This window comes from Hemicordylus capensis, chromosome 3 (assembly GCF_027244095.1).
Source record: "Hemicordylus capensis ecotype Gifberg chromosome 3, rHemCap1.1.pri, whole genome shotgun sequence".
NCBI lineage: Eukaryota > Metazoa > Chordata > Lepidosauria > Squamata > Cordylidae > Hemicordylus > Hemicordylus capensis.
Window position 1 is genome coordinate 45,004,348 of NC_069659.1, and position 13,767 is coordinate 45,018,114.

General features: G+C 46.0%; 1 protein-coding gene across 1 annotated transcript in view; it reads left to right on the forward strand.

The window, feature by feature from the left end:
• ARHGAP31 (Rho GTPase activating protein 31) overlaps positions 1-13,767 on the forward strand; it is a 131,028-nt gene that overhangs the window by 69,328 nt on the left and 47,933 nt on the right. The window contains exon 2 of the mRNA XM_053312902.1: positions 12,501-12,603. Coding sequence (XP_053168877.1) covers positions 12,501-12,603 — 103 coding nt within the window. The remainder of the gene's footprint in view (positions 1-12,500; positions 12,604-13,767) is intronic.

Genomic DNA, 13,767 nt, shown 5'->3' on the forward strand with positions numbered 1-13,767 from the left:
AGTTGAGCATAGCAGGACTGGGAAGACCTTCACCTAAAGCTTGAAGAGTTGCTGATTGTCATAACCAGTGATTTCATTCAGCACAACACAGCTCCTCTTATCACGACTGTGGAAGAAATCTTGTCGTGTGAGCATGGCCCCTTAGTGTAGGGATTTAAATGGCAAGGAGTGAAGGAGGTCTGCTTCACTCAAGTTGCCATGCTTAGGATGGTGTCAGGCTTGCTTTGCTCTTCCAAAAAAGCCCTGTTGAATTGGATGCAATGGCTGACATCCCAACTAAATGCACCTGAACATTCTGACATTTGCTTCGGGAGCATGGGTGCTTGTGCATGGGAGATGATTTTCACTGATCCCCCACTCCCCGGAAGCACTCTGTATGTCCCAGAAGTAGGTCTCTGAGAATCACACATCCGTTTACTGCACGGACGCAGCGTTAGATTGGTTAGTCAGGATCTTGGTCAATGGGAGCAATCTGGTATGTAGGGCCAAATGTCATGCTACATTAAGCCTATTACTGGGGCCAACATGGTTGTTCCCTCCTCAATAAATGGTATAGCCTTGATCTGCACTGGGACTGAGGCAAGGGAGACTTTAATCCTTTATCCCCATCATGGTCCCAATCCAGATTATCCCCCCCCCCATGCAGCTGCTATTTGTTCCAGAAGGAAAGCTGCCATTGGCACCAATGGGAGTTTCCCTGCTGGGACAAATAGCAACCATGAGGTTGGGGGGATCTGGGTTGAGACCATGCCAGGGGTAAAGCCTCTCTGCCCACCTCCTGCAGTCCACACCTGGATCGGGGGCCCTGCTCATGCTATTTACTGAAGAAAGAACAAACATGTCCACCCCAGTAACCGGGTTAACATAATGGCCAGCTTCACACATGGAGCCCTGGGTGCATGCATGAGCCCTACTCCCATCCTAGGGAATGATATGCTGAGATTGGGAATCTTGTCTGAACCCTCCACTCTCGGCATATTCTGCCCTAGGTCTGTCTGTCTGACATCTGTCCCTCATTTCAGGTCTAAGTTACAGATGTCAGGTTCTGTGCTGCAGGTAGGGCAGGATATGCTGAGATTGGTGGGTTCGCATGACACACCCAATCTTGGCATATCGTTTCCGAAACTGGAAGTATGACTTCTGCTCAGGCCTGAGGTCCAGCAGCTCTACTTAAATGCTGGTTCAGCACTGTGTGAAGCTGGCCATAGTGTAGCCTAGTCCAAAGTGAAATGTGCTCAATCCCCGCCATGTCCAATTAATTTAAAGCTGCTTACAAGTGTCCTAGATAAGAGCCTCCCCCCCCCCCACACACACTTTGCATGTACCTGGCCAATTATTAAGTTCATCCTTCAAGTCTCTTCTCTAAGCCCCACACCCCACCCAGCAGTAGAGGCGACGTTGGCATTGACCAGAGAGACAGGGCCTTCTCCGTTGTGCCCCCTTCTTTGGAATTATTTTCCTAGGGAGGTTCACTGGGTGCTCTCCTTCTTTTCTTTTAGCCACAAGATGAAAACTTGTTTGTTTGCCCTAAGCTTTTAAGATTTGCTATATTTGCTGGATTTTTAGGCTGAAAATGTTTACCTGTTTGCTCAGCTGATGCTTTCTTCTTTTGTTGCATTTTAGTGTACTTTTTAATTTCTTTTATGTAAGCCCTCTGAGAGCTCTGGCTCAAGAGTAGCTAACTAATTATCTAAATAAACTAAAGCAATACATAACTAAAGATAGAGAGATTAAATGTAAATTGCCATGTCAATTCCTGGTTTAACACTTTAAACAGCCCCCAAAGTAAGCAGTGGGCATTTGAAGTTTCCAGCTGTGTCTCTAGCTGATATAACATATATTGCTTGCGATAGATTCCTGTTTTGTTTTGTTGCTATAACCAGGGAGCTGGGTATTGCTACATGTGCAATAAAACTGATGTATATCACCATGGCGCAGTAAAGTGTATGAGAAAATGTGAAAATAGCATTCTGTTTGTACTTCTGTTTCCCAGTTTCTAATACAAGGTTCATATTTCAAGATTATCATCACTCTGGACTGTAAAGGTTAAATCTATATCTTCCTGTAAATGCACCTATTTAGAGTTGGCATTTTGACTGAGCCACACACCCTTAAGTTGTGTGCATGTTTTAAGCATTGAAAACATGGGATTTAAATTAGAGGAGAGCTGGTCTTGTGGTAGCAAGCATGCATTGTCCCCTTTGCTAAGCAGGGTCTGCCCTGGTTTGCATTTGAATGGGAGACTGCATGCGAACACTGTAAGATATTCCCCTTGGGGATGGGGCCACTCTGGGAAGAGCATCTGTATGCTTGTCTGCAGAAGGTTCCAAGTTCCCTCCCTGGCATCTCCAAGATTGGGCTTAGAGCAGGGCTGCTCAACTTCGGCCCTCCTTTAGATATTGGCCTACAACTCCCACAATCCCTGGTTATTGGCCACTGTGTCAAGTGAAAACACACACATGCATTAAAAATGTATATATTTCTTTTTTGAAATGCCACCCGGGGGGTATTTGCCACCATAGGCAGCTGCCTCCACTGCCTCTCCCGTAATCCGCCTATCGTGCCACAGCCATGCATGGTCTTTGGTAGAGTGAGCACCATACCCGGAAAAGTGGTTGGGCAGCAGTGGAGCAGGTAAGGACCTGCTTACCTGCTTACCTGCTTTTTAAGGAAACTGCTCTACGCCCCTCCAAACCAGTTCAGCTGCTGGTTTCCAAGCTTGTTTGGAGCTTCCCAAAGGAGGTGCCGAACAAATTTGTGCACATCCCTTGCCCTTTGTAGGGTCAAATCCACACTAGACTGCTGTTAGTTATTCAGAACAGAGTTTTTAGAAAGTAATTTGGTTTTTTGGATGTGGGAGAGAAAAAGGGAGAACTCCTGACCAGTGTGGTTCAATTGAAACTCATCAAATTTTGAAGAGGCCTGGCTCCTCAGTCCAAAACGGAGATTTAGCATATGATGGCTTCGTAAGAAGCAGGAAGTGTTTAGGCTAACAGGTTATGATAATGATTATACATATTTTACACAGTATGAGAAGGAATGGATGAAGGAGCTAGATATATTTAGTCTGGAGAAGAGGAGACTAAGGGGAGATACGATAGCCATCTTCAAAGTATCTGAAGGGCTGTCACATGCAGGGGCGTATCTAGGGGTAGGGCAGGCAGGGCACGTGCCCCGGGCGCCACTTGAAGGGGGGCGCCATTTTGTAAAATTAATTTTTTTAAAAAAAATGGCTGCTCAAAACAAAATGGCCACCGTGCATGCTCAAATGGCCTCTGTGAGGCTCTAGGTCATGCCAGGCTTTGCAGAGGCCATTTGAGCATGCACGGTGGCCATTTTGTTTTCAGTAGCCTTTTTTTTAAAAAAAAAAAAGATTTTTAAAAACGGCCACTGCACATGCTCAAATGGTCCCTGCGAGGCCCTAGAGGCCAGCGGGGTGAGGGGGAATCTTTGCAAAAAAAAAACAACCCAGTCTTTAGGAAGCCCCCCAAAGGGGCTACGGGTAAAAATAATAATAATAAATATATAATATAAGACACTGTACACATATTCAGATTGGCACTATGTACAGAGAATCAGGGCTTGTGAATACTGAGCTGACGCTTAAGAGCCAGGATTGTATTAATTTGCTCTTACTTTGCTTCTTGTGATAAGTGAGTTAAATGTGATGCCTTGCTAATATGGCTATTAATGGTGAGTTTGTCTTTGAATCAGTGTGAAATCCTTAATATTAAGGCCCACTGGGAGTTTCTTGCTCTCTTTCTCTCATTTTAACTGTCTTTCTGAAAGACTAGAATATATTCCAAGCAGTGACACAGTTTACTCTGCATATCCTTTAATTATTTTCAGAGTATCTGGGAAAAGTCAAATTCTCCATTGATTTTTAAAACTTATGTAATAGTGATGCTACAATGCATAGTAGAGAATTAGAGAGGCACTTCTATTTCGTTTTCCAAGTCCACCTCCACATAGTATTTGGGTATTTCATGAGCCCCAGCATACTGAAATTTGTAGTTTTCCAGCATTTTTTGGTCTGGCTAAGTCCACTGCTAAATAGTTTTTGAAATATTAAAAGATTAACGAGCTTGACTTGTATTTTTCAGCTGATATTATGGTAAAGTTATCTGAAAGATGGGTGTCAGATGCTTGGACAGGGGGCGCAATTTCAGTGCTTGCCCTAGGCGCTATTTTCCCTAGATACGCCTCTGGTCACATGGAAGAAGGAGCAGACTTATTCTCTGTGGTTGCTGAGGGCAGGACTAGTACCAGTGGTTTGAAATTACAAGGAAGGAGATCTAGGCTAGGTGTTAGGATGGATTTCCTAACAGTGAGAGCTGTTTGATAGTGGAAGAGTCTGCCTTCTGCAGTGTTGGGCTCTCCTTTGCTGGAGATTTCCAAACAGAAGGTGGGCATCCATCTCTCAGGCATGCAACAGCAGTTTCCTGCACAGAGCAGGGGACAAGACTAGATGGCCTCCAAGGCACCTTCCATCTCTAGCTTTCTATGATTGTGCCTTAGCCCTATACACTTGAGAGTTGTTCAGGTGAGGTCATGCTCTGGTTTTATTCCCCCCCCCCCGCACCATCGCAAGAAAAAGAAAAGAAACACGATGCTCTCATGTGTTTTCATTGCAACACAGTTTTTTCTCCCAGCTGACGCCTGGAGTCCACACTCTCTCTTTCTTCGGCATCTGGTTTCTATTGTAGTTGTAAAATGAGGACATTTTAGTTGCCTGGCAGAACGAGCAGGAACTGTGTGACACCAGCTGCCTCTTCCAACTTCCAAGCCTCCAGTGTGGTTTCAATTATAGACACAGGAGATTGGGACATCTATGCCCATCCCTCTTTCCTGCCTCTCACACAAATGCTTGCTTTCTTTCCCCTTGCTTTTCCTTGTTCTCTTACAACTCCTCCAAAGAACAGAAAATTCAAGAGTTTTACATGTACATGTTGTGACCAAAAAAGAAAAGAACTTGTTGCAAAATTTCAATATGGATCTACGTTTTGGTTTCTTTTATAAAAGTTATAACCAATAATTTGGTAGTGGTACATTTCCACAAAAGGCTGCTGCAGGCAAACAGAAGAAAGTTATCTCAGTACTTATCATGTAGTTGCCACCATCTTAACCCACCCCCTGCTAGTACTACCCAATGAGTCAGAGAGCAAAACAATTTCTGGATTTCAGTTCCACTGGAAGATAACATTTTTGTGCTCTGTGTCCATACAATCCCTGCATTGAGGAGCTTGGCTCTGCAGGAAATGGATGCATAGCCCTTTCATCTCTAGGGACTTGAGGTCAAGATTGTAATTTTTGGTCACAAGTGAAATGAGTCCCTGGTGGATGTTTTTTGACATCACAAAACCACTGTATAGTCTGACAAAATAGGCTGTTTTCTGTTTAGTAAGTTTCAAGGCCTGGGAGAGCAGGAAATAGTGTGAGTTAGGTTTGGAGGAGGGAGTTGGCTACTGTGGTGTGGGAAGTGTAGGCTGCAATGCCAAATTGGTGTTACAGGTCAAGGCTGAGGCAAACTGGAAGGAAGGTGGGTGAGGAGAAAGCAAACCTTCCTATGACACCAGAATCAGAGTGATGAGTCTTTAGTCAGGTCAGAGGGGCACACTGATATTGAAGGTATAGAATTACTAGAGGGATAAGCAGAACTTTGGCAAATTCTGGAATAAAACCATTCTAGCCCACCTGAAACTCTACTGTGAACTGCAGACCTTGGAATAGATTCAGAGATGGCTTCTGTGCCTGCATAATGAGGCATAACATGGCCTGGAGATGTCCTCAGGCTACTCTAGGATTCACTGCACATATAGGGCAGGTTCAATGACCGCTGGCTGGTCCGTAGACTGGTGATATCTTGGTCAAATATGAGTATGCGAGAGTGTGCACTCCCAGCTGGCATGATATCTGAATCCACCCAAGTTCAGCTACCAAGGTTCACCTGACATTTCATCGACTTCCATACCAAAGTTAATAAGAAGTCAGGTGGAGAACCTTGGTAAAATGTTGGATGGAGAGCACTGGACTTGGGCGGGTTCAGATGTCACGTCTGCCAGAAGTGCATTTTCTTTATTTCTAACATTTTACCAAGATGTTACTGGCTTACAGACTGATGATACCAATCTCCTTTTGTTTGTTTACATAATTTGACAGTCAACAAAACTACTTGCTAGTTAGCAAAGCTGTGACTGGTTATACTGTACAATGAATGATAAAAGCAAAATGTAACAAGGAATTTGAAATAAAACATAAGGAAGCATTTAGCATATTTTTAATGTCATGCACCTGAGATTTTCCCTTGCTCTATATTCCAGCTGATCTTTACTTAGCCAGTTCTGTCTATGCAGCAGATGAAAGGAGCATTCTTCATTTTGTTTGTGGGAGGTTTGTTCACCCTGCCTAAGGGTGCTGTTGACCTAAGTTATTTCTTCTAAAATATGTGTTCTTTTAAGATAAGATATTGCTCTTTTCAGTATTGCATGTAATTCTGCTTCCTGCTTCCCATGGTGAACCTGCACACCATTCATGGATGGCAGAAAACTGTAGCTTGTACAGTAGATGCTCTTGGATTTTAGGATGAACTTTACTAAGTGTGTTCTTAATCTGAGTGTGTTCTTGGTCTGTGTCTATTTTATCTTCACCAGAGCTGATCTACCCCATTTGTTTCATTCAAGCCAGAAACAGGAAGCTCAAGTTTTGTTCCAAGGTTGCAGATCACCAGCAATATGCAGATTGCAGATTATTATTATTATTATTATTACATTTATATCCCGCTCTTCCTACAAGGAGCCCAGAGCGGTGTACTACATACTTGAGTTTCTCCTCACAACAACCCTGTGAAGTAGGTTAGGCTGAGAGAGAAGTGACTGGCCCAGAGTCACCCAGCTAGTATTGTGGCTGAATGGGGATTTGAACTCGGGTCTCCCCGGTCCTAGTCCAGCACTCTAACCACTACACCACGCTGGCTCACCAACAATACCCAGATCACTTTTGCAGATCACCAACAATACCCAGGCCTTTTAGCTTTTTAACTTTTTAAATTTTGGGTTGTTTATTGATTAGTTTTAAACTGTTTTTAGTATTTAATTGATTTTAATGTTTTGTTTTTGTTTGTTGTGAACCGCCCTGAGACCTTGGGTTGGGGCGGTATAAAAATGTGCTAAATAGATAAATAAATAAATATGTAGCCTATGTGTGTCTTCATCCAGAGATGTTTATGTCATGGGGAGTGCTCATTCAGCATACTCATGACCAGCAAGCCAGATGAACAATGTTCCCTGCCTGTTTGTTCCAGTAATTTTACTAAATTTCGCGTTTAATCCAGACACTTACAAATCACATGAGAGAAGCTGCAGTGTGAGAAGCCGTAATGAGATAAATCTCTGAAGCTATTCTGACGATCAGTGGAGAGCGGGCTAAGGGTGCTTAGCCCGCTTCCCACTGACCATGAGACTCACCGGGCTCGCTGAAAAGCAGCCTCCCGGCTCGGGGGTCTCTCCAGCATACCCTGCGCGCTCACACAGGGCATGCTGGAGCTTCTGGGGGCCATGTGACCCCGATCCTCCCAGCCCCCGCTGTCTCCGTAACGGAGCTGGCAGTCATGTGGGCGGCTGCTTCAGCCGTGCGAAGCAGACTGCTCGGTCATCTGCGGGGAGAGTGGGCTAAGCCTGCTTTCCCCACTAACCCTCCCCAGGCTCTTCTCACTAATTGTGAGAAGAGCCTCTCTGTCTCCCTTACCAGGGGAATCTCTCCCGCCGCCCGCTCGCTACTTTACTTTACTTTAGCGAGCGGGCGGCGGGAGAGCTCCCTGCCGTCCGCTTGCCTTGCCGGCTGGGCTGCAACTGGCTTCTAGGAAGCCTTTCGCGCAGGCGCGCGAAAGGCTTCCTAGAAGCCAGTTGCAGCCCAACCGGCAAGGGGGAAGGGGACGGCAGGGAGTTCTCCTGCCGTCCCCTGGTAATGGGGGACCATCTTTCAAGAAGGGGGCGGCGCGGAGGGGGGAACCCCCTGATACCTACAGGGGGCGGCCGCCAGCCGAGGGAGGCCTGCTCGGCTTGAAGTTTAAAGTTGAGGAGGGCGGGCGGCAGGGACTGGGAGCGACCCTGCCGCCCGATTGTTTACAAAAAGGAGCCCGCGCCGGAGATTGAAGCGGGCGGCACCCTGCTGCCCGATTAATACATAGAATACGGACTTTCTTGGAAGGGGTGAGTAAAGCCCCCCCCTATTCTTTTTAGAATCCCCCACCCGAACCAAAACCACCTCGTGCCGGACCGGTCTGGAGGCCTTTAGAATGGCCTCCGAACCGGTCCGTGCACATGACTAGCCAACGGGTTCAAAGAGCCCAGGCTGCTGAACAATCAGGGGCCGTGAGTGCGGCCCCGACACGCCCCTCGCGTCTGACGCCAGACGTGGGGGTGGTAGTTTAGCTCCCGAGTGGGGACTGCATGCTGCGAACACAGCGCCAGCCTAACTAGCTCCTGAAGGGGCCGCACGGCCCCTTCAGGAGCTAAGACTGGCGCTGCCTTCACAACGCAGCCCAGGAGCGGCTCTTCCCTGTAGGAGGCAGCGCCAGTCTGGCGAATACAGTGCCAGTCTGGCGAAGACAGCGCCAGTCTTAGCTCCTTAGCACGCAGCCCCCGCTTGGGAGCTAAACTACCACCTCCATGTATGACATCAGACGCGAGGGGCGTGTCGGGGCTGCTCTCACGGCCCCTGATTGGTCAGCGGCCTGGGTTCTTTTGTATTGTGTGGCAGATGTTTGTCTGTTTGTAGTCGGAAGTCCCATAATATTTTTACAGCTTCATTTTCTTCAACTTTTTCAATTTTATGGTCCCACCAATTTTTGGCTGCAGGTAGCTTGTATTTTTTTGCAGATGTTCCAGTGTATCATCCCTGCTACCTTGTCATGCCTTTGCTTGTAGTCAGTCTGTGTGATCTTTTTACAACAGCTGATTAGGTGGTCCACTGTTTCATCTGCTTCTTTACAAAGGCGGCACTTGCTGTTTGTTGTTGACTTTTCTACTTTTGCTCTTATTGCATTTGTTCTTAGTGCCTGTTCTTGTGCAGCCAGTATTAAACCCTGTTTCTTTCTTCAAGTTGCCATTCTTAAGCCATTGCCAGGTCTTGGTGATGTCTGATTTTCCACTTATATTGTGCAAATATTGACCATGCAGGGGCTTCTTTTTCCATTTTTCTGCTCGGTTCTTGACTTGTTCTTTCTTGTAGGCCTGCTTTCTTTCATTGGTGTTGAATAGTTTTGCGTTATTGACCATTTGAAGTGCATCTTCTTCACTGTCCTTGATATATTCTTCAAGGCCTCTTTTCTCCTCCTCTACTGTTTGATGGACTTGCAGCTTTCCTCTTCCACCTGAGCTGCGAGGGAGGTATAGCCTATCGACATCACTGCGGGAGTGCAGAGCATGATTGATGGTCATTATTTTCCTGGTCTTACGATCCAGCGTCTCTAGCTCTGCCTGGGTCCAGTCTATTATTCCTGCAGTGTATCTGATAACACGTATAGCCCAGGTGTTTATGGCTTGTATGGTGTTCCCGCCATTGAGTTTGGACTTGAGGATTTTCTAACTCTCCTAATGTATTCACCTCCTATTTTTCTTTTAACTTCAGTGTGTGCGATGTTATCAGCCTGGAGAATGCCCAAGTACTTGTAATGTTCTTTCTCTTCCAGGTTCTTGATCTTGCTTCCATTGGGCAGTTCTATTCCTTCTGTTTTTCTTATTTTCCCTCTGTTCATTATTAATGCAGCACACTTGTCTAGTCCAAACTCCATTGCTATATCGCTACTGAATATACGGACAGTGTTTAGCAGTGATTCGATTTCTGACTGGGACTTTCCATACAACTTCAGATCGTCCATGTACAGCAGATGGTTGATTTTACTGGATGTTTTAGATGTTTGGTATCCGAGGCCTGTTTTGTTTAGTATATGTGAAAGTGGGGTCATGGCGATTACAAACAACAGAGGGGATAATGACCTGTCCAGTATGGTTGGACCTCTGGCATAGCTCTCACCTTCCTCAGAGCACACAAGCCCCACAACCACGCCAAGGTAGTGCCTCACTGGGGGTTGTTGTTGTTGTTGTTGTTGTTATAAATTCAAGTTTCTATACTGCCCTTCCAAAAATGGCTCAGGACAGTTTACACAGAGATATAATTAATAAATAAGATGGATCCCTGTCCCCAAAGGGCTCACAATCTAAAAAGAAACATAAGATACACACCAGCAACAGTCACTGGAGGAACTGAGCTGGAGAGGGATAGGGCCAGTTACTCTCCCCCTGCTAAATAAAGAGAATCACCATGTTCAAAGGTGCCTCTTTGCTAAGTTAGCAGAGGTAACTGATAAATGGGATTCCAATAAGGATTCCCCCTTGCAAGCATTGGTGTTTTTTTTTAAGGGCAGGCGATGCAGCGGTGGTGGGGAGGTTACCTTACTTACCACTGTGGCATTCAACTTCTCTGCAGTGGCAGCTCCCTTAGGCCTGACCTGCGCTCCCTCCCATCAGCCCAGGCTGGTGGAGGTGTGGTTTGGAGTTACCTCTGAGCATGCGTGGAGGCCATTTGCATCACCAGCTCGCAGACTGGTTCAGTTCAAGTTCAGTTTGAACCCAAAACGAAGCCGTTAGCAGTTCTGTGCACACCCCTACTTTCAACTACACCCCACCTCTATAGGGATGAAGGACCCAATAGGTTGTTCCACCCTAGAAGATTATTGGATCCAATGGGAATCCAAGAAGCCTTGGAAGTGTTTAGGGGTTTGTTAGCTGGCTCAGTTCCGGGTTGAACCAGACCAGTCTGGGCCCGGTTAGAACCCAGCCAGCTCAGAACCCTTTACCAGTAATGGAGTGGCAAGAGGACTTTTCTAAAGATAGAGCAGGTGCGAGGAGGGCAAGCAAATATTTATAAGTTGTGGTTGTTGTAGCTGCAGCAGCTGCATGGGGAATAGCTACCCGCCACCCCTCCCGCCCTCCCCCTGAGTAGGTGGGGCTGGTGATGGCCCAGTTCAGGCCTTCTTCAGCCCAGTTTGGGCCTCTGCATATGCGTGGAGGCCATTTTACTGACATATGTGGAGGTCAGTAAAATGGCCTCCACACGTGCTCAGAGGCCCGAACTGGGATGCCACCCCAGGGGAGCCACCCCCACCCCCCATGACTGGCCCATGACTTGGAGGAGCCCCTGCCCCCCACTGCCTCTGATACTTCTCCACGGCCTCTGCCACAGCCTCCTCTAAAGGGATGGAGGCCAGTGGAGGCTGCTTTCTCTCTCCACCCCCATCCCCATGCCTTTAGCATAAGAATGCCCCCTTTACTTGCCTCGAGGGGAATCCTCAAGGATTCCCCTTTACAAGTATACCCAAGCTGGCCTACGAACTGGTTTGGCTGGTTCAATGGCCGGACTGGACCAGACTGGACCCGCTTTGGATGAGCCCAAAGCTGGATTGGGCCAGATTGGTTCGAATCCAGCGTGGATTCAATCCAAACCATCCAAACCAGTTCCGTGAACAACTCTACACTCTACCATTCAATCTAGGTACCTTTTTTTAAAGGGGGGTGTTGCAGGAAGGGCATAATTTATTTTAAGTTGTGCTGCTACTCCCTATTTTTCCAGATATACAGTAATGTGAAATATAGCATATTGCTTGCTATAGTTAAGAGAGCATAAGAAGAAGAGCCTTGTTGGATCAGACTAAAGGTTCATCAAGTCTGGCATCTTGTTTCCCACAGTAACCAAGCAGTCACCAATTATAGCCCAAGGAGCTTCAAAATGAACACATTCAGCTCCCATCAGTATTGTGGAAGACCCAGATTTAAAGGATGTGCGAGATTTGAACTGATCACCATGTAATCAGTTATCACCATCCAGTCATAACCAATCTGATCAAACGTCTGAGGCAGTAATTGCTGGAAGAAATGTCATAGTAGCTTCACTTGAAAGGCAAAGTATCTGCTGGCTTTGAATTGCTTTGTGGCATCAACTCTGCTTGTGGGCTTCCCTAATGTATCTGATTGGCCACTGCATGAAGCAGGATGCTAGACTAGATGGACCCTTGACCTGATCCAGTAGGGCTTTTATTATGTTCTTATCAAGCTTACCATTTAGTTCAGTAATATCTTTTGAGTAGAGACCAGATGTCAGAGGTTATAATACCTTTTAATATGGAGATTATTTTAGCATAGCTTGCATATGCTGGAAGGAAAAACCATCTTTACATTTCATGCACAGGGAAGAAGGTGCCAATACATCTATGTTGGATGCCCTAGCGATGAATTTGCAATGTAAAAGGGGGTTAATCTGCAGTTAATCTACCAATTACAATGATTAATGTGTGCAGTATGCCACTACCACCTCCTCCTTCTCCTCCTCCTTTTCTTTCTTCATCATTTCTAGTCCACCATAATAATTTTGTCTGGTTGAATAAAAGTGATTCAATTCCTGTGACAGTTCTTCCCTTTTTCTAATTCTCATTTTCCTTCCATTAGTTCCCCTGGTACTGAAGAACTGTGCAGAGTTCATTGAGACTCACGGCATTGTGGACGGCATCTATCGGCTTTCTGGAGTTACATCCAACATTCAGAAGTTGAGGTAAGGTGGATTAAACATCCAAATGCAACCAAGATTTGGCAATAATAGTGGACTGAAAGAACAGTTTATGAATATATGGGTTTGACCTGGCTTGCTGTTGTTAAAGAGATGACCATGAGGCTGTGAATAGAAACATGGAGAACAACCTCAAGAGAAAAATTGAAGCTCAGTGCATGAGTTTATAAAAAGAGCGAGATCACTGTAACTTTGCAGAGCACCTTTAATAGGAATTAGTTAACCTACATTATAGGGCTGTTCTCATGACCATTAATTAGGTAGGACAAACATCCTACTTAGCTTCAGAGCTATGTGCACTACCAATTTTCAATCATGTGTGAGTGAAAAGCTAGGTTGGAGGAGGGGAAAATGATTGTGTGGGAGGTGGGCCCAGGCTCTGGCAGCATCCCCCTACCCAGCATATTACCAAGGTAGGAGGATATGCCATCAGAGCCTGTGCCCACCTCCTATGTGATCACCTTCCCCTCCTCCAGGAGATCTGGTCTTGTGGTAGCAAGCATGACTTGTCCCCTTTGCTAAGCAAGGTCTGAGCTGGTTGCATTTGAATGGGAGACTACATGCATGAGCTCTGTAAGATATCCCCCCTAGGGGATGGAGCCACTCTGGGAAGAGCATCTGCATGCTTGCATGCAGAAGGTTCCAAGTCCTCTCCCTGGCATCTCCAAGATAGGGCTGACAGAGATTCCTGCCTGCAACCTTGGAGAAGCTGCTGCTACTCTGTGTAGACAATACAAAGCTGGATGGACCATTAATGGTCTGACTCAGGATATGGCAGCTTCCTATGCTCCTATGTTCCTAACCTAGCTTTAAACTCACACACAATTGAAAATCGGGAGTGCACACAGCTCCCAAAGCTGATAGGACACCTGTCTTACCCAGTTAATGGACATGAGAATAGCCCTCCAGTGTTGCTTTTATTCTGTGATGTAACTTAAGGAGGCTAGAATTTTCAGGTGGCCTCCTATCCAGGCACTAACCAGAACCATATCTACTTAACTAAAGTAATGTTGCTGCTTTATGTGCTCTTCAGCCGTACAATTATAAGGACCACCTTAGGAACATCCCTATATGTACTTGGGACTCTATGTAAGAAGACAGGTTACTTTTTTAAACAACACACATTCCCTTTTTCAAATCCAGTGGCTG